Raw genomic sequence first — 17173 nt, forward strand, 5'->3', positions numbered from 1 at the left:
AGAAGCCAGCTGCCATGTCACAAGGAAACTCAAATAGTCTTGTGATGAATTCTACATGTTGGGGCCATGAGGCCTCCAGCCGACAGCCATGAGTGAGCCCACTTAGATGGGGATCCTCCAGTCCCAGTCCAGTCTTCAGATAACTGCACTTCAGGCTGATGTTGGGAACGCAACCTCAAGAGAGTCCAAGCCAGAACCCCCTAACTAAGCTGCTCTCGAATTCCTGACACAAAGAAACTGTGGGAGATAACAAATACTTATTCTTGCTTTAAATCAGTAAGTTTAGGGCAATTTGTTCTACGCAATAGATAACTAATTTAAAATTCACTCTATGAAAATACTTGCTGTGTACTCTTCAAAAATGTCAAGGTCATGAAAGACATCAAAAGGACCAAGGATCTTTTCCAGATAAATGAGGAAAAAAGACATAACAATCAAATGTAATGTGTGATCCTTGCATGATCCTGGCCAGAAAAATGAAAGGGTGAGAGAGAGAGATTGCAATAATAAAGATTACTGAGATGATCGGAGAAATTTGAGTATAACCTTCACTTAGATAACATTTTAATGTTTGTTTCCTGTTTTTGTTCATTGTACCGTAGTTATGCAAGAGAATGTCCTTGTTTTTAAGAAATATACCAAGTATTTAGAGGAGTATCATGCCTGTATCTTATCTCAGTTCCAAAGTAACAATTACATAATTATATAATCATATATATGTATATGTGTATATATCTAGATCTCTCTCTATACATGTAATTACACCTATAGCTATCTATCTCTATGTCTATATAAAAAGAAAGAGAGAATGATAAAGAAAATATAGTGAAATGTTAACATTGGGTAATCTGGATGATGGGTATACGGGAATTCTTTGCACCATTCTCGAAAATTTCTGTAGAAAATGCTTCAAAATAAAAAGGGCATAAGAGGAGACATGGCTGCTATCCATAAATTTCCTTTCTAATTAAACTGTTTCTTTAAACTGATGATTTGAAACATTAATAGCTTTTGAAATCAATTTATTGGATCCAAACCAGAATTTTAGGATAGGATAGGATAGGATAGGATAGGACAGAACGGAATAGAATAGAATAGAATAGAATAGAATAGAATAGAATAGAATAGAATAGAATAGAATAGAATAGAATAGAATAGAATAGAATAGAATAGAATAGAATAGAAGGCATTGTAGATTAGTAAGGGTGAGTACTATCTTGTGAAACTTGTTTCATTCCTCCAGAGAGACAAAAGTGAATGCACTACGTTGCGCGGTAGAAAAAGTTGGAAAGCCACAGCGCTGAGGGCTAGAGCCAGAGCCAAAGACCGGGTCACAGCTGCTCCGCCCCCCTGCCTCTGGCCCCCTCGTCCCCTCCAGCCGGCGCCTCCGAGCCTGGGCGGACCGAACAGGCGCTGGCGTCCGGCCCCCAGGCAGCCTGCAGGTGTGCGCGCAAAGCCAGCACGTGGTGCCAGACTCTATTTAAGGGCCCCCGTGCCCCGGCTTTCAGCTGCCTCCTGCTTCAGCCCTGCTCTCCCGGAGCTGCCGGAGGCTCGAGTGTCTCGCAACGCATCCCGCCGCTGGGGCTGCCGCCGGGGCATGGGTGCTGCGGTCCTGCTCTGCGTTTTCTTGGCTGTCATCGCGCCGGGGGTTCTCGGTGAGCTGGGAGGGGGAGCACGGAGGTAGGGACACGTCTGGGGCAGGGACGCCTCTGTGCGACGGTGCAAAGCAGAGTGAATAAGCGAGAAGGTCGGGTCGGTGCTGGACGCTTGACAGCCTCCTGCTCGCTTTGGGGGACCCCCCCCCCCCCGCCACGATCTTCTGGTCCTGAAAGTGCTTTACTCGCTCCTCCTGGGGCTGGGGCCACTCGCTCTGCGCTGTCTGGGCTCTTGGCTCCCGGGACTCAGGAGATGCTCATCTCTCTGTGCCCGAGGTCTGCAAGCGCTAACGCTAGCCAAGTAACCAAAACCTACCCGTGATGTGTGCAAAGACCTCCCGCTGCCTTCCCCGAATAAGAATAATGTCTGGGTCCGCGGCGTGGTTCTCATGTTTTTTGAACTTTGATGGGATGCTGGTAAAGAGATTCTAAATGGGAAACACCTGGAGCTATTGAGAAAAGTTGGTATGTGAATTAAAACTACAGTCATCTTCGTGTTACTTAACTCCTTTAATGGTTTAAGGGCTCCAGAAGGTCTCATTCAACGTTTAACACCCCCCCACACACCCTTCCCATTGTCTTAATTTTAGAGAAGTATAGTAGTTTCTTACGATTAGAGTCTCTTGGCCACAACATGGCTCTAACTTTCTATCTCCTGGATGCAGTGAATTCCTAGTTAAGAAGTTTACTATCTGCAGACCTCAATAACTGGGTGACTTTTGGCAAGTCTTGTAGCTCCCTGACCCTCGGTTTCTTCATCTGTAAAATGAAGCTGGTGGTCAGCCGCTCTGACACCTTACCGCGCTGCCTTGAATATGAGGTGAAATTAGGCAAATGAAAGATAGGTGTTACTTGTGACTGCTAAATATCAGTCATAAGACTACTATATAGACCCGTTTTTGTGGAGCCAGCCTTTAAGTATAATCACCCCAGCTTGTTAATTTTAGAGCTACATTGGTTCTATTCCAGTCGACTTTGTCTGCTTCCTGACATCCAGATTTCTCCTGACCCTTAGTCCAACGTTTCCCCAGACCAGCGTCTTTATGGCTCTCTCCTACGTATTAACTTCCTGTGAAAAAGTGCACGTTCACAACTTTCCCTAACCTGTCTGGATGGCACAGTTTCAGACCTGACTTCTCACTAGCATTCCATGACTATTTCTGAGTTTTAGAGCTGATATTGGCAATTGAAAATCAGGTTCTCCACCAGCCCAGCCAGTTCTTCATCCCCTTTCAGGACCAGCATGCAACCACCCTCTGGTCACTTAACTCCAGACACAGGAACGATGAGGTCTACCTGTCAATGGTTCTGGCCAATGTGCTTCTGTCGTTTGTCTTAGCGGTCTTACGGCAACATTCTAATCATAAGCATTATGATTACCTTTGTCATGACCTCCTCTCTTAAAGGTCACTCTTGATACCAGCCTTTAACTGGCCGATAGTGAAAACCAAGCTTGTAAAATACACTTTTTCATTCCTCCACTCCTTCGCTTCCTACTGACTATGGGATTAAAAAAAAAAAAATCTAATGTCTTCGGCATTTTTGTAGTTGGATCCCATCTGAACATGCCCCCCAGATTCCCCACTGTTTCCAATCATGAATGCACTGTTCATCTTCTTGCCTGACTATCTCCCATGGTCCTTTGCTCATGCTTTGCCCACACACCCCTCCTGACTTTTGCTTCTACTATGTACCCTCCCTAGACCGTCCCTTGACTCTTGGCCAGTTCCTGACCTGGAGGATGCTTAACAAACTCTTGAAGCACTTTTCATAAAATTTATTTATTTTTCCAGTTTTATTGAGAAATAATTGACATATATTGCTGTATAAGTTTCAGGTATATACCCACTACAGTTTCATTTACATATACAGTGAAATGATTACCACAATAGTGTTAGTTAACATGCATCATCTCATTTAGATGCAATAAAAAGAAAAGAAAAAATTCTTGTGATGAGAATGTTTCAGATCTATTCTCTTAACTTTCCTGCATATCATACAGCAGTATTCACTATAGTCATCATGGTGAACTTTATATCCTAGTACTTATCTATCTCATAACTAGAACTTTGTACCTTTTGACCACCTTCCTACAATTTGCCCTCCCACCATTGAACTACTGGTAGTCACAAACTGATCTCTTCATGAATTTGGTGTAGTTTTGGGGGTTTGGTTTGTTTGCTTGTGGTTTGTTTTTAGATTCCACATATAACTGAGATTGTACAGTATTTGTCTTTCTCTGTGTAACATTTCATGTACCATAGTGCCTTCAAGGTCCATCCATGTTGTCACAAATGGTAAGATTTTGTCATTTTTAATGGCTGAATAATATTCTATTGTACGTATATATACCACAACTTTTTTTATCCATTCATCCATTGATGGACACTTAGGTGGTTTCCATGTCTTGTAAATAATGCTGCAATGAACATGGGGGTACAGATCTCTTTTTGAGTTAGTGTTTTCATTTCCTTTCAATGTATTCCCAGAGGTGGAATTGCTGGATTGTGTGGCGGTTCTATTTTTAATTTTTTGAGGAATTAAGGTGCCTTTTAAAATATAGGTTCCTGGGTTCCATCTCACTCTTCAGAGATCCTCTGGTTTGGGGTGTGGCCCAGGAAGCTGAGTTTAACAAGTACTCTGGAAGATTCTGAAGCAAGTATCTGTAGGGTACACTGCTATGAGCGAAGTGCTATGGGAAGCAAATTCCCTTCTTAGAGTGTTTTCCCACTTTTCTCCTTTTGTTTATTTGCATAAACTGATTCTAATTTCCTGCACTCTTAAATTTCACTCTTGCCTGACTTACAGCAACATTTCATTCTACACTAAGAAAACAAAATCATTAAATAGGAATTCCCTTATTTATCAGTCATCTACCTTCATTTGAGATCAGATCCTTTGTCTCCCCTGCTTAAGATCTGCCAACGGCTTCCCATCACATTAGAACAAAATCCATGCTCTTTAACCTTGACTCTAAGTTTCTGTCTCTCTGAAATTCTGTTCTCCTCCCTCACTCCCTCTGCTCCAGCCACATGGCCTTCTTTCTGTTCCTTGAACATAGTCACGTTTGTTTAGACTTGGGGTTCCATCTGTTGAAGTACCCTTCTTACATATCGTCTCTCACCCATCTCCTCGACATTCAGGTCTCACCTCCCCTGGCCACCCTTCTCTGACTCATCGGAAGTAGTCTGAACCCCAGTCACGCTCTATCACACAACCATGTTCTATTTTCCATAGAGCACCTTTCATCATATGAGACCTTCTTGTTTATTTTTTTACTTTGTTGCTTGTTCTCTCATTGAAATACAAGTTCATGAGAGCAAGGTCTTTGTCTTATTGCCTGATGAATCTCTCACACTAGCACATAATGAAGAGTTCAGTAAGAACTCCCGTATCAATGGAAAAAAATCCTTTCTCCCAACAAAAGTCAACTTCTCCTTCTGAATTATGGTCACATTCCATCCCGTCTTGCCTGTGCAAGGACTTGACTTCTGCAGATACCCCGTCTTCTATCACCCATTTGTATCTCTCTGTTGGATCAGCCCTACCAGCAGTTAAATATGCTCCAGAGCATCCTTTACTGGGGGTGGTCAGGAGATTTCTCATGACCCTCTTCTCTTCCTTCTCATCCCTCTTCTCAAAACTTCTCACTCCCTACTTGCTCACATTTCTTTATTGCCTTAACCCACTCCAGACAGACTTCTCTCCCCCGCATTCTCCTAAAGCTGCTCTCAGCAATGTTACTACTGACCTTCATGCTGGCAAATCCAATGGTCATTTTTCTCTCCTTATCTTCTCAGTCTTTCAGCAAAAGCTGACTACTACTTTTCTCTTGAAACCATTTTCATTCTCATCTTCCAAAACAGGGCACTCTTATCTGGTTTTTTTCTGTACCTCTCTGGTTACTCTTGGTCTTTTTTTGCCCTATCTCTCAATATTTTAAGGTCCTGGGGCTCAGCCCTGGGCCTCCTCTGGTTTTCTCCATACCGTCTTCCTAAGAGATCATATCCAGTCTCATGGTTTTATATACTGTTTATATGTTGATGACTCATTTATTATCTGTAGTCTTGAACTCTCTCCTGAGTGAAAACTTTGTACATCCAACTGCCTTCCTGCATCTCCATGTGTGGGCCCAATAAGTGTGTTAAATATACCAACTCTAACATGGAACCAATTCTGCACACACACACACACACACACACACACACACACACAAACTGGTGCTTTCCCATCTTAGGACATGGTATTACCATCAATCAAGTAGCTCAAGTCACTATAAGTAGCCTAGAAGACATTACTGAATCCTGCCATTTCCCTACCCTCCCCCCATCTAATAGTTTTTGTTCTAAATTCTACTTCTACAATGTATTCCAAACCCATCCACGTCTCACGGTCTTCCTTTGGTCCAAGCCTCATTTTTTTTTTTTTGTCTGAACTATCATAATAGCCTCCAGACTTATACTTCCTGCTTCTAAAAACAAAAATCTAGTCCATTCTTCACTCACTGGCTAGACTATTCTTTTTAAACGTAAATCAGGCCATGTGACTCTCCCGCTTGAACACTCTGGTGACTTCTACTTAGACTTCTTACTGTGGCCTAAGAAGTCTAATATGATTCCTCCTGCTGGCTTTCTAACTTGATCTCCTACCACTTTATTTTGATCACTACATTCTAGCCACACTTGCCTTCTGTCTATCCCTAAAGCATAGTAAACCCATCCCCGCTATTAGGCTTCTGCCTAAAATGCTTTTATTCAGTGCTTTACCTGGCTGGCTCTTCTCCAGTCACAACTCAAATGTCTCCTCTTCATAGGCCTTCCTCAACCATCATAGCTGAAGTCTTTTGCCTCCCTGTCCCTTCCTCCTCCTGGTGCATTACATTTTGACACATCACTCTGTTTATTTCCTTTACATACCATTTAATTATTGGTATCCGTCTATCTCTCTCCCTCTATAGGAATATAAATTCCGTGGGGGTGGGAACCTTGTTTCTAATGTTCTTGGTGTATCTCCTGTGTTTGGGACAGTACCTTGGTTAATATGCATAACTGTCTTTCAAAAATGATCAAATAGCCAGGAAACCCAGTGTTAAGGCATTTGATTATAATAATTTTCATTCTCAATAATAATTTTTCCTCCTATCTGCTTTCTGACCTAACTTTCAGTTTTATTTTTATTATCTTATATATTCTTCATTCATTTAAAATGGATTTCTAAACCATTCCAAGTAAAGCCCCTTGGACCCAAATAGAGTTAAGCATATCCCTGTTCTCCAGAAATTGCTTTGCCTTATCCGTTTTTAACAGGGTTTGAAGAATGCACATGGCAGTGTCTTACCACTGTCTTCTAATTTAGATCCGGTCATGATCTACTCTGATTTTTCCTTTTGATTGTAGAATGATGTGCAGCAACCCTTAAGAAAAGTTTTATTTCTTAATGGCTCAAGGACTAACCTCCTTTTCTCTGATATGGAAGAGAACACGACTGATGGAAATTCTTCTTGTGACCTGGATTTTTGGCAATTCATTACAAATAAGAACTATTGTCCCCCAAAAGAGAGAGTCTTAAGTCTTATTGGGGATAAGATTTTCCCATTATTTCTCATCCAGAAAGTATGATTCTTATCTCCGTTCACCTCTGAAGATCACATTATAAAATACCTTTCTGCCCTTGCTGCTTTTAGATCTCGGTTCCTTCTTAGTCCACATCATTGCTACTGATCATTACAAATTTAAATTGGTCCTCCTGCTTGTAGAGAATTATTTGGTATTGTCCATATTCAAGTTATGTAATTATTTATTAAATCACTTGATTAGGATGAATTGGTACAAGTAATGCCAGGATTGTGAAGTTGGTCTTCTTTGGGGTCAGACCTTTACTTTCCCTATAGTATTGCTGTTTTGCACAGGTATGCACTTGGAGACATTTGTGGGGGTTAATGAAGAAAACCAAAGGAGTTGAGGAGAGGAATAGAAGACCTGAAGTGATATCTGGGTCCTAACAGGGATGGCTGTTCTTAGGTGCTGTCCATGACTTCTCCAACAGAAGTGTCGGGCTACAGGAAGGCTAAGTCTGGCTGCAATCTTGGGAGCTATGTGTTTGCCATTGTTCATTTAGTTCATGTTTATTCTTTTTTTTTTTCAAGATTTATTTATTTGACAGAGATATAGCAAGAGAGTGCACAAGCAGGGGGAACATCAGGCAGAGGGAGAGGGAGAAAGACTCCCTGCTGAGCAAGGAGCTCAATGTGGGGCTCAATCCCAGGACCCTGGAATCATTACCTGAGCAGAAGGCAGACACTTAGCCAACTGAGCCACCCAGGCCCCCCTTGTGTTTATTCTTTGACTTTCACCTGTACCTGTCTCAAACTTGTTTGAAAAAGAAAGAGATTTATAAATCTGATATTCAAATATCCTGCCATTCTGGAGTTGAAACTCGAGCTCTCTTTCATAACCAGAAAAATGATTTTTCCAGGTACATCCTCAAGTGTATGGGTGTTACAGTTTCTTACTCATCTCCTAGGATAAGATTTGTTTCATTAATAGTAATAATAATATTAATCACAGGGAGCTGTCTCAAAATGACTAGTTCCTTTTATCTAGTACCCATCAGAAGTATTTACTTTGCTCTCTTAGGGGGCATATGACTCTAATGGAATAAAATAATGAAGAATAATGAACATATTTTCATCTTGCTAGGACCAAAAGGTTTAATGATTAACAGAGTAATGTGAATTCATTTAACTAATTTTAGAGGATCATACATGTGCTGTACTTAGGGGTCTCTAATGTACTTTAGTTCCCTGTGTTATCCCAGGAAGGCTTTTATTGATAAGGTTTTAGTTTTTTGTAATGAGTCTTTAAGAATATGAAACAACTCCAGGGTCTTCATGGAATTTTATAAAAAATTATGTTCTCCAGCTCTTCCTCTAAGTCTATCCTAAAAAGTCTTTGAACTTTTGAGCTTATATCTCTGCATATGCACTTATAGTGCAAGACCGGTTCTTTGTCCCAGAAAATACTGCCACATTTTAGGTTTACTTTCTAAAGATCAAAGTTGTCAGGGTAATTGGTAACAAAACAGAAGCACAGTAGAAGTTTTAGCGTCTTCTAGTTTTGATATTCCTGTGGTCTTTGTCTCTAGGTCAGTGTAAGTTCCTGCCAAGGTATCCTTTTGCTAAGCCTAAAATTGAGAGTGATCAGTCTGAGTTTGCTGTTGGGAAAACTTGGGAATATGAATGCCTTCCTGGGTATATCAAGAGGTCATTCTCTATCACCTGTCTAAAGACCTCAAAGTGGTCAGATGCTCAGCAATTCTGTAAACGTGAGTAATCTGTAAAAGAGTCATCTTTGGGTCTATCAGTGTATGTCTATGAGCTAATCTATTATCTTCAAGATAAAAGACCAGCAAATTAGTAAATCATCTTACATTAAGGGGGTTCCTGGGTTTTCCATGTTTCTTTTATTCCTAAGAACATTGGGTATTGGGATTAAGTCATCACAGCTGGCCAGCCCTGTTTATCCTGTAAGCTCCACAACTTTGTTCTACGGTCTCCATACTGTGTTGAGTGAGATTAAAAGTTAGTATACAAAGAACACGGGTGTCACTTCATTCTTATCCCATTCAATTCAAGAAATATTTTTCAGTAACCACTAGGTGTGAAGCATTAGGCTAGATAATGGGGATGGGGGTACACAGAAAAATTAGCTAGTCTCTGCCTTTGAGGAGCTCCTATACTAGCTGTGAAGACTGGCTTTTAAATAAATGCTGTACTCTGATGTAATTTCTTTTATTTATAGAGATAAAGTTCTATGGGACCATAGGGAAGTAAATACCGAATGTTGTCTTGGAGAATTAGGGAAATCTAGGCATTACAGGCAGAGGAGATAGCATATTCAAAAGCATAGTGGTACAAAGAACAGGAAGTCTTTGGAAAAAATAATAATCCAGTGTGGCTGGAGTATAAGGAGCATGGTGGGGAATAGCAGTTAATTAAGTGGACTGAAGCTTAATTGTAATGGGCCATGCATTTTTTTCCCAATAAACAATAGTAAGTCACTGTAAGTTTTAAGTGCAGGGAGGGGCAATGCCATATTTGTGTTTCTGAAAGATAATATATGCAGTGGTATAGAAGGTGTACTAGACCAATTGAGACCAAAATTAGAAAGGTAAATTTTGCTATGCAATGATCCAATCAGAGACTACAGCAATGACTAAATAGTTGGTTTGGAGAGAGATTTCTGGAATCTGGTCACTAAAATTTGGTTAGCAGTTGAATGAAGAGCAGTGGGTAGAGGATGAGTTACAGAAAGGAAGTGATGACTATGAGTTTTTTTTAAGCCACAGACTTGGTAAATGATGCCATCAACTGACAGAACATAAAAAGGGGAAATAGAGATTACAAATTATGATTAACCACTAATAATGTTTGCAACCATTCTCAGAAGTATAGAGCGCATGCTTTAAACAAATAGTATTCTGAAGTTGACTGATCCTTTGGAAGATAGAAGTTTTGTAAATGTCAAAAATGTCTTTGAGTAAGTGTGAGTAGGCTAGTTGGCAAGTCCAGTCAGGTTGGTATTTAATATGAAACACAGAACATCCCCCAAATCCCAGTCCCAAATTCTGTTTTGTTTTGCTCTCCATTATAGGTAAATCATGTACGAGTCCTGGAGAACTCCTCCATGGCTCTGTCCTCATACCCAAGGGTGTCGTGCTTGGGTCAACAATTACATATTCTTGTGATCAAGGGTGAGTTTGCAGGAGACATCTTCAGAATACATGGGTATTAGAACAGTGGTTTCAACCAGAAACCATCAGTTCTTCAAAATAAATCCAAGTAATTGCCACCTACCCTTAAAAATAGATAAGCAAAAAGAGAATTGCCACTCTGATCTGATCCAGAGAAAACTCTTCAAAATTATCCACTAGAAGAGAAAGAAATTGGGGCTACTCTTCTTCTGATTTTAAATCTCCAACATTCCTGACCAGGAGCCAAATCTCATTTGGCTTTAGATTGTTGAATTTTTGTATGAGTCCTTAGTTGATCCCCATTATTTGTCATACATGATATTCTACCCTTTTCCATTCTTTCAGTAGAAAAAGAACTAAGCTTTCCTAAAATGTCCGTCTAGCTGGAAGATGATCACCCATTTCTTTGTCTTTAGATACCGACTTATTGGTGATTCATCTGCTACATGTATTATCTCAGACAATATTGTAACCTGGGATAAGGACATGCCTCTTTGTGAAAGTGAGTAAGATGATTCCTTAATTACACCCCATGTAATTCCTCTTGTCCCCTTCTAGAGGGGAATTGGGCATCTGCACATCAAAATGAGCACCCAGGAAATTCACACCTGGTTTGGGTAGTTCTGGGCACACAGCTGTAGTTTCTCTTCTACTGTATCTCCCAATCCCACCACACTTTCCTTTGATTACTGTTCTTTGGTAAGTTATTTCATAGTGAATAAGTGCTAAAATCTAAAATGTGCTATGAGATTATACACTGCCATCTTTATTCTATGCAAAATGTTGGCTGTCCTAGGTGTTTCCCATAACAGTTTATCTATACTTTGGGGTGGGGGTTGGGAGGAATGGTGACCAGATCCTAGTTTCTTGACTTTTCATCAGGCCAGTTCCATAACTTTTTCTACCTTGATACTTCCCATTAAGAATCATCTTTGAGAGGAGGATACAGAATTTCAACAATCTGGGTTAATTGTTGGCTGAGTTGAAATTTGGTTTGCAAGAGTGAAGACAAAATTCCCAGAAGGTATAACCTTTAAATGCCTTCTCTCTTTTCCCACCTACCCCTCAAAAGCTATTCCTTGTGAGCCACCCCCAGCCATCTCCAATGGGGACTTTTACAGCAGCAGTAGAGAGGACTTTTTCTATGGAATGGTGGTGACTTATAAGTGCCACGTTGGACCAAATGGAAAAAAGCTGTTTGACCTCCTGGGTGAGAAGTCAATATATTGTACCAGCAAAGACAATCGAGTTGGCATCTGGAGTGGCCCTCCCCCTCAGTGTATTCCTCCAGTCAAATGCCCAATTCCAGAAGTTGAAAATGGAATTATGGAATCTGGATTTGGACGTTCATTTTCTTTAAATGATACTGTGATGTTTAGGTGTAAGCCTGGCTTTACCATGAAAGGCAGCAACATAGTATGGTGCCAACCAAACAGCAAATGGAATCCTCCACTGCCAAAGTGCTCTAAGGGTGAGTTGTGCTGAAACTTTAGGGATCTAGAAACAAAATGAAACTTTTAGAGAAATAGATATATGGTATTTATGAGAAGAGGAGGGGAAAGATAGTTGGGTATGCTGGTTAAAGAATTTTAAAGTAAACTTTGAAAGTAATATCTAAATTTTGAAGAAGTAGGAAACTTACTATATTCTGGGACAGTACAAGATCTGCATTAATGTAGGGCAAATTAGAAGACCTAGAAGGAAGGAAGGAAGGAAGGAAGGAAGGAAGGAAGGAAGGAAGGAAGGAAGGAAGGAAGGAAGGAGCGAGCCAATGATGAGAGATTTTTTTCCCCTCCAAACATATATATGATTTAATTTTATTTAAACAAGGGTCAAATAAACTCTCAATCCTATTGGCCATGCCAATGGAGGAAATTGGCTGATGTCAGAATTTGATTAAGAATACTGTAGACCTTATACATTCTCATATTGAAAAATGTGGCCTTTGTGGAACAAGGCTAGAATTAAGACTGGGTCACTTCCCCACTCTCCCTTTCTCCCCTACTCTTATTAAGAAATGTCTGACTTACTAAAAACCTGGCAACATTGGGAGGCCCTCCCACACAGCTCAGAAATGTTATCAGCCTGGTTTGGGGACAGCAGGGAGAAAGAGGGACATTGTGATAGTAAAAATGTATTATAATAGTTAGGTTCCCTTGGCTACAATATTAGTGAGAGAATATCCAAGACCTTTTTAGTTAAATGACGTGGAAAATGATGAGTGGGTGTAATGTTTCCCAGCATAGATCAAGATAGGAAAAGCAGGTAGTTTCATGGTTCATCCTATCTGAAAAAATAAAGTCCCACTCCACCTCCACCCCAGCCAAAGTAGTCTCTGCCTTACACTTAGGAGTGTTGACATAACCACCTTCATCCCAACCCTGTCAACCCCAAGTTGGCTTAGGCTGTAGAGGACAAAGTTCTTATTTCAGAAATAAAAGGCCTCTGGTCCTGTTCTTTTCTCAGGGTGTCTACCACCTCCACATATCAACCATGGTAGTTATAACATCTTGGATAAGGAATTCTTTCCAATTGGACAGGAAGTGTCCTACAGCTGTGACGCTGGCTACACCCTCATTGGAACTAGCCCTATACAGTGTACATCCTTGGGAACCTGGAGCCATGCAGCCCCTGAATGTGAAGGTGCCTAAAGCTATATTCCATCTTAAGGAAACTCAACTGTTTCCTGACTCTTCATGTGCCAGCCTTGTCTTTTTTTTCCTAGCAAAATCATGCGATGCCATTCCAAACCAACTTCTCAATGGCCGTGTGGTGGCTCCTCCTACTCTTCGGCTTGGGGCAGTGGTTTCATTTGTTTGTGATAAGGGGTGAGTGTGAAAGGAGAGGGCCCGGACTGAGACCTATGATCCATAGCTAAGCAATGCAAAAAGTGATCTCTAAAGATAGCTAAATTTTTTTTCTCTTTATTATTTTTTTCTTGTTTTCTTTATTTTGTATGACTAATAATACTAATGTGAAGCAAATCCTATTGATTTTTCTCCAACTCTATGTATTGTGCATGGCCAGGGAGAGCTAGGAATTGTCCTTTCATCATGTGAAAAAGCAAAATTTGGGGTCAGAAATTAAGGTTCCTATTATGAAGAACAATGAGGGTTCAGTAGGAGGGGTTCTTTGGGGGGTGATCTTAGGTAACAAGGTCTTTGATGTTTTCTTCAATAGGAACTGAGGTTTTTTTCTTTCTAAATGGTCAAGAGAATTTTGACATTTGGATGCCAAAGAAGAAAGGGAGAATTCAAAAAGAGAATACTATCATTAAGGTTTTTTTTTTTTCTCTATCTTTTTACCTGGTCTGAAGTCATCACATAGCTGAGCTGATTCACAATCTTGGACTTTTTCCTTAAGCCAGAAATGATTAATACTGCATACTTGGGAGAAGTGATTAATTCCATGCAGCTGAAAATTGATTTGTTCTGGTGATGATTTGCAACTCCTTATTATTTAAGGTACCAATTAAATGGCCAATCTTCTAGTCAGTGTGTCTCAGAAGGAATGAGAGTACTCTGGAATAATACGTTTCCTGTCTGTGAACGTGAGTAGAAAACAAAAAATAATCAAGTATAGATCTTGTCTCCTGATTTTTGGTGTATTCCCATGCATAACATCTTATTCATATGTGTGCTTTGAATATATATATATACATGCCAGTCTTCTGTGTGATCTAGGATGCAGACCAAAGCTAAATTTATTGAATTGACGACATATTGTATCAAGTATTCTATATTTAAAGATAAATGCTCTCAATGTTCTCCCTACTGAAACTGAGTAGCACTGATGTGCTGAAGTGGTTTGGCTGGGTCTTCCTATGCCATTTCCTCTACTGATGAGCAACTCTTGGAGCCCAATGGAAATCAACCAGAAGTTCTGGATGTTGGCAGTTTTTCCTTTATTCTGAGACTCATTCAGGAAAGATGTGCATATATCAACACAGCTATAAACAATATCCTTCATGTGTATTAGGACAAGGAAGTAAAAACTAGGAGGTCATTATTCAAAACCTCTGATCACTTTCTGTGGGCTTTTTCAAAGGGGTCCAGCATCAAAGGATAACAAAGGATCTGCAGTGAGGCTGCAGTATCTTCAGTAGTAAGACAAAATGTGTTCTCACCACTTGTAGCCCCAGTTGTATATTTGAGACAGGCATTGGATAATTAGTATGTTCCAGGTATCATACTTGTCATTTTCAGGTACTTTTATCTCACTGGATTCTTCTTGTAACCTTATGAAGTAGCTTGGATCATACTATAGACAAAGAAATTGAGGCTTAGAGAGGGTAAGACTTGCCTAGTCACACAGCTATTGAATGACAGTGGGGATTTGAAACCAAGTCTATTGAGCTCAAATTTCACTAGTGCGTCGTGCCTCCCCACATGTGATTAACGTATTATTAAGATTCTTCTTCTGTGCTGTTTGCCTTTTGTTTCACTAGAAAATTGATGAGACTCTAAAGTATTCAATAAATTCTGTTTCATTGTTACTGTTTGGTCAGGATGGAGTTTATAGACCTGTTGATTTGTTTGCTGCAGATGGAGAGAAATGTAAGAAGTTAGGAGGTTGGGGCTAAGCATGGACTATGAGTAAGAAGTAAATTATACAAATGTCTATCTGTCTGAAAAAGTGACATGACCTATTTTTGGACCTTTCATCTAAATTTAAATCTTTTCATTGTCAGGATTAGTATGACCACATATTTCCTTGTTTACTTTTCAGGGATTTCTTGTGACCCTCCTCCTCCTATCAAAAATGGTTGGAATAGTTATTCTACTGGTTCCATACCTCTTAACACTGTGGTAAGGTACTCTTGTTTTAAGACCTTCAAGCTCATTGGAGAAAGAATCCTTTTTTGTATAAGTAAAGACCAAGTGAAAGGAATCTGGGATAAAGCTGCTCCTGTGTGTGAATATTATAATACAAATTCTCTTTGCCCTGAGCCCATAGTGGCAGGAGGATACAGAAATAAAAAATCTAGACCACCATACAGACATGGTGATTCTGTGACATTTACCTGTAATACCAACTTCACCATGAAAGGAAACAAATCTGTTTGGTGCCAAGCAAATGGAACCTGGGGGCCAACACCACTACCAACCTGCGAGAGTGGTAAGTAAAAACAAACACAAAGCCAAGTGGGGAGGCTGAAACCTTGCATTTCTGTGCAGATCAAGTCTTCATTCTGAAGGAAGAACAGTGTGGATGTATGAATGGTGGGAGTGGAGGGGAGGGAAAAGGGGGAAAATTATGGTTTCTTGTTTTTCCTTAGTCCTGGAGGGATATAAATGTTCATTCAACAAACATCAATAGAGCAAAAAATAATGGGAAAATGTAACTGAACATACCTAATAATTGAATGGAATAAGTCTCACAGGGATGGGGGTCAGAGTTGCTTGGGGTGTGGAAATTAGTTGGTTTTAAACTATGTATCTGGGTTACTGTTTTTTTTTTAATGATTTTTTTATTATATTATGTTAGTCACCATACAGTACATCCCCGGTTTCTGGTGTAAGGCTCGATGATTCATTAGTTGTGTATAACACCCAGTGCACCATGCAATACGTGCCCTCCTTACTACCCATCACCTGTCTATCCCATTCCCCCACCCCCCTCCCCTCTGAGGCCCTCAGTTTGTTTCTCATAGTCCATAGTCTCTCATGTTTCATTCCCCTTCTGATTACCCCCCTTTCTTTATCCCTTTCTTCTCCTATCGATCTTCCTAGTTTTTATGTTCCATAGATGAGAGAAATCATATGATAGTTGTCTTTCTCTGCTTGACTTATTTCACTTAGCATTATCTCCTCCAGTGCTGCCCATGTTGTAGCAAATGTTGAGAACTCGTTCTTTCTGATAGCTGAGTAATGGGTTACTGCTAAATTGAGAAGAAATGTGGGATCTAATAGCAAAATACACCCAATGGATTTATTTATTTATTTGAAATATTTTACATATTTGAGTGGGAGGAAATGAGTGAAGGGAAGGACAGAGAAGCAGACTCCCCACTGGGCAGGGAACCCAATGAGGGACTCGATCCCAGAACCCCGGGATCATGACCCTAGCCAAAGGCAGACACTCAACCTTGACTGAGCCACCCAGGTGCCCCCGCCCAATGGATTTAAAACTCATTTTTGAATAGGCATTGGGCTATTCTGGCAGAAATGATGCTCTGTTATCTGTGGCCTCTATGGATATTTTCTGAAGTGGTCCACTATTGTCCAACTCACCTATGAAGCCATAGTATTTCAGATCAAATGACTTTAAAGATAGGGGCCACTATAAGTTCTTCATTTTCTTATCATTTGGTTGCAGCTGAAACCTAAAGCTGAATTTCAATTACACAATTACAGGGACTGGCAGTACTTGATAAAATTTATACCATCAAAATTAGCTGTTTTCTTAATAAAGAACAGTATCGATCAGTTCTAAATCAATTGAATTGAAAATGCTGTCAAATCATTAGAAAAATATGGATCTGTCTATAAATATGTATATAATCTTGGAGGTAAGGAAGATCTTAAGATAGTCAAAAATGGGGTGACCATGGAAAACAATTAAACCTTTAGAAAGATTTAGATAGATCTATATGTATTGACTTGCAAAAATATAGACAGATTACTAAGCAAAAAAAGGCATAGAATAATATGTATTAAGTGCACATACATACACATACTATGTGTATATATGTATCATATATAGGATCCCCAAAATGTATATTACTAATGTCAGGCAGGATGACCCCCTAAATAATAACATGCTAC

The 17173-nt window shown here is 40.0% G+C and overlaps 1 protein-coding gene across 3 annotated transcripts in view; it reads left to right on the top strand.

The window, feature by feature from the left end:
* The first annotated feature begins 1523 nt into the window (after nucleotides 1-1523).
* The window catches only part of CR2 (complement C3d receptor 2), a 36483-nt gene continuing 20833 nt past the window's right edge, over nucleotides 1524-17173 (top strand). Inside the window, exons 1-9 of one of the 3 annotated variants that reach the window (XM_087857645.1) lie at nucleotides 1524-1655; nucleotides 8799-8978; nucleotides 10307-10406; nucleotides 10823-10908; nucleotides 11479-11877; nucleotides 12873-13049; nucleotides 13132-13234; nucleotides 13871-13956; nucleotides 15135-15524. In XM_087857645.1, the coding sequence (XP_087713771.1) occupies nucleotides 1598-1655; nucleotides 8799-8978; nucleotides 10307-10406; nucleotides 10823-10908; nucleotides 11479-11877; nucleotides 12873-13049; nucleotides 13132-13234; nucleotides 13871-13956; nucleotides 15135-15524 (1579 nt within the window). In that variant the 5' untranslated portion in view covers nucleotides 1524-1597. Of the gene's footprint in view, nucleotides 1656-8798; nucleotides 8979-10306; nucleotides 10407-10822; nucleotides 10909-11478; nucleotides 11878-12872; nucleotides 13050-13131; nucleotides 13235-13870; nucleotides 13957-15134; nucleotides 15525-17173 lie in introns of those variants that run through there. The other 2 variants (XM_087857634.1, XM_087857638.1) reach the window with 2 other exon arrangements.

The sequence above is a fragment of the Ursus americanus genome, chromosome 2 (assembly GCF_024610735.1).
Source record: "Ursus americanus isolate L20-20 chromosome 2, mUrsAme1.1.p, whole genome shotgun sequence".
Taxonomy (NCBI): Eukaryota; Metazoa; Chordata; class Mammalia; order Carnivora; family Ursidae; genus Ursus; species Ursus americanus.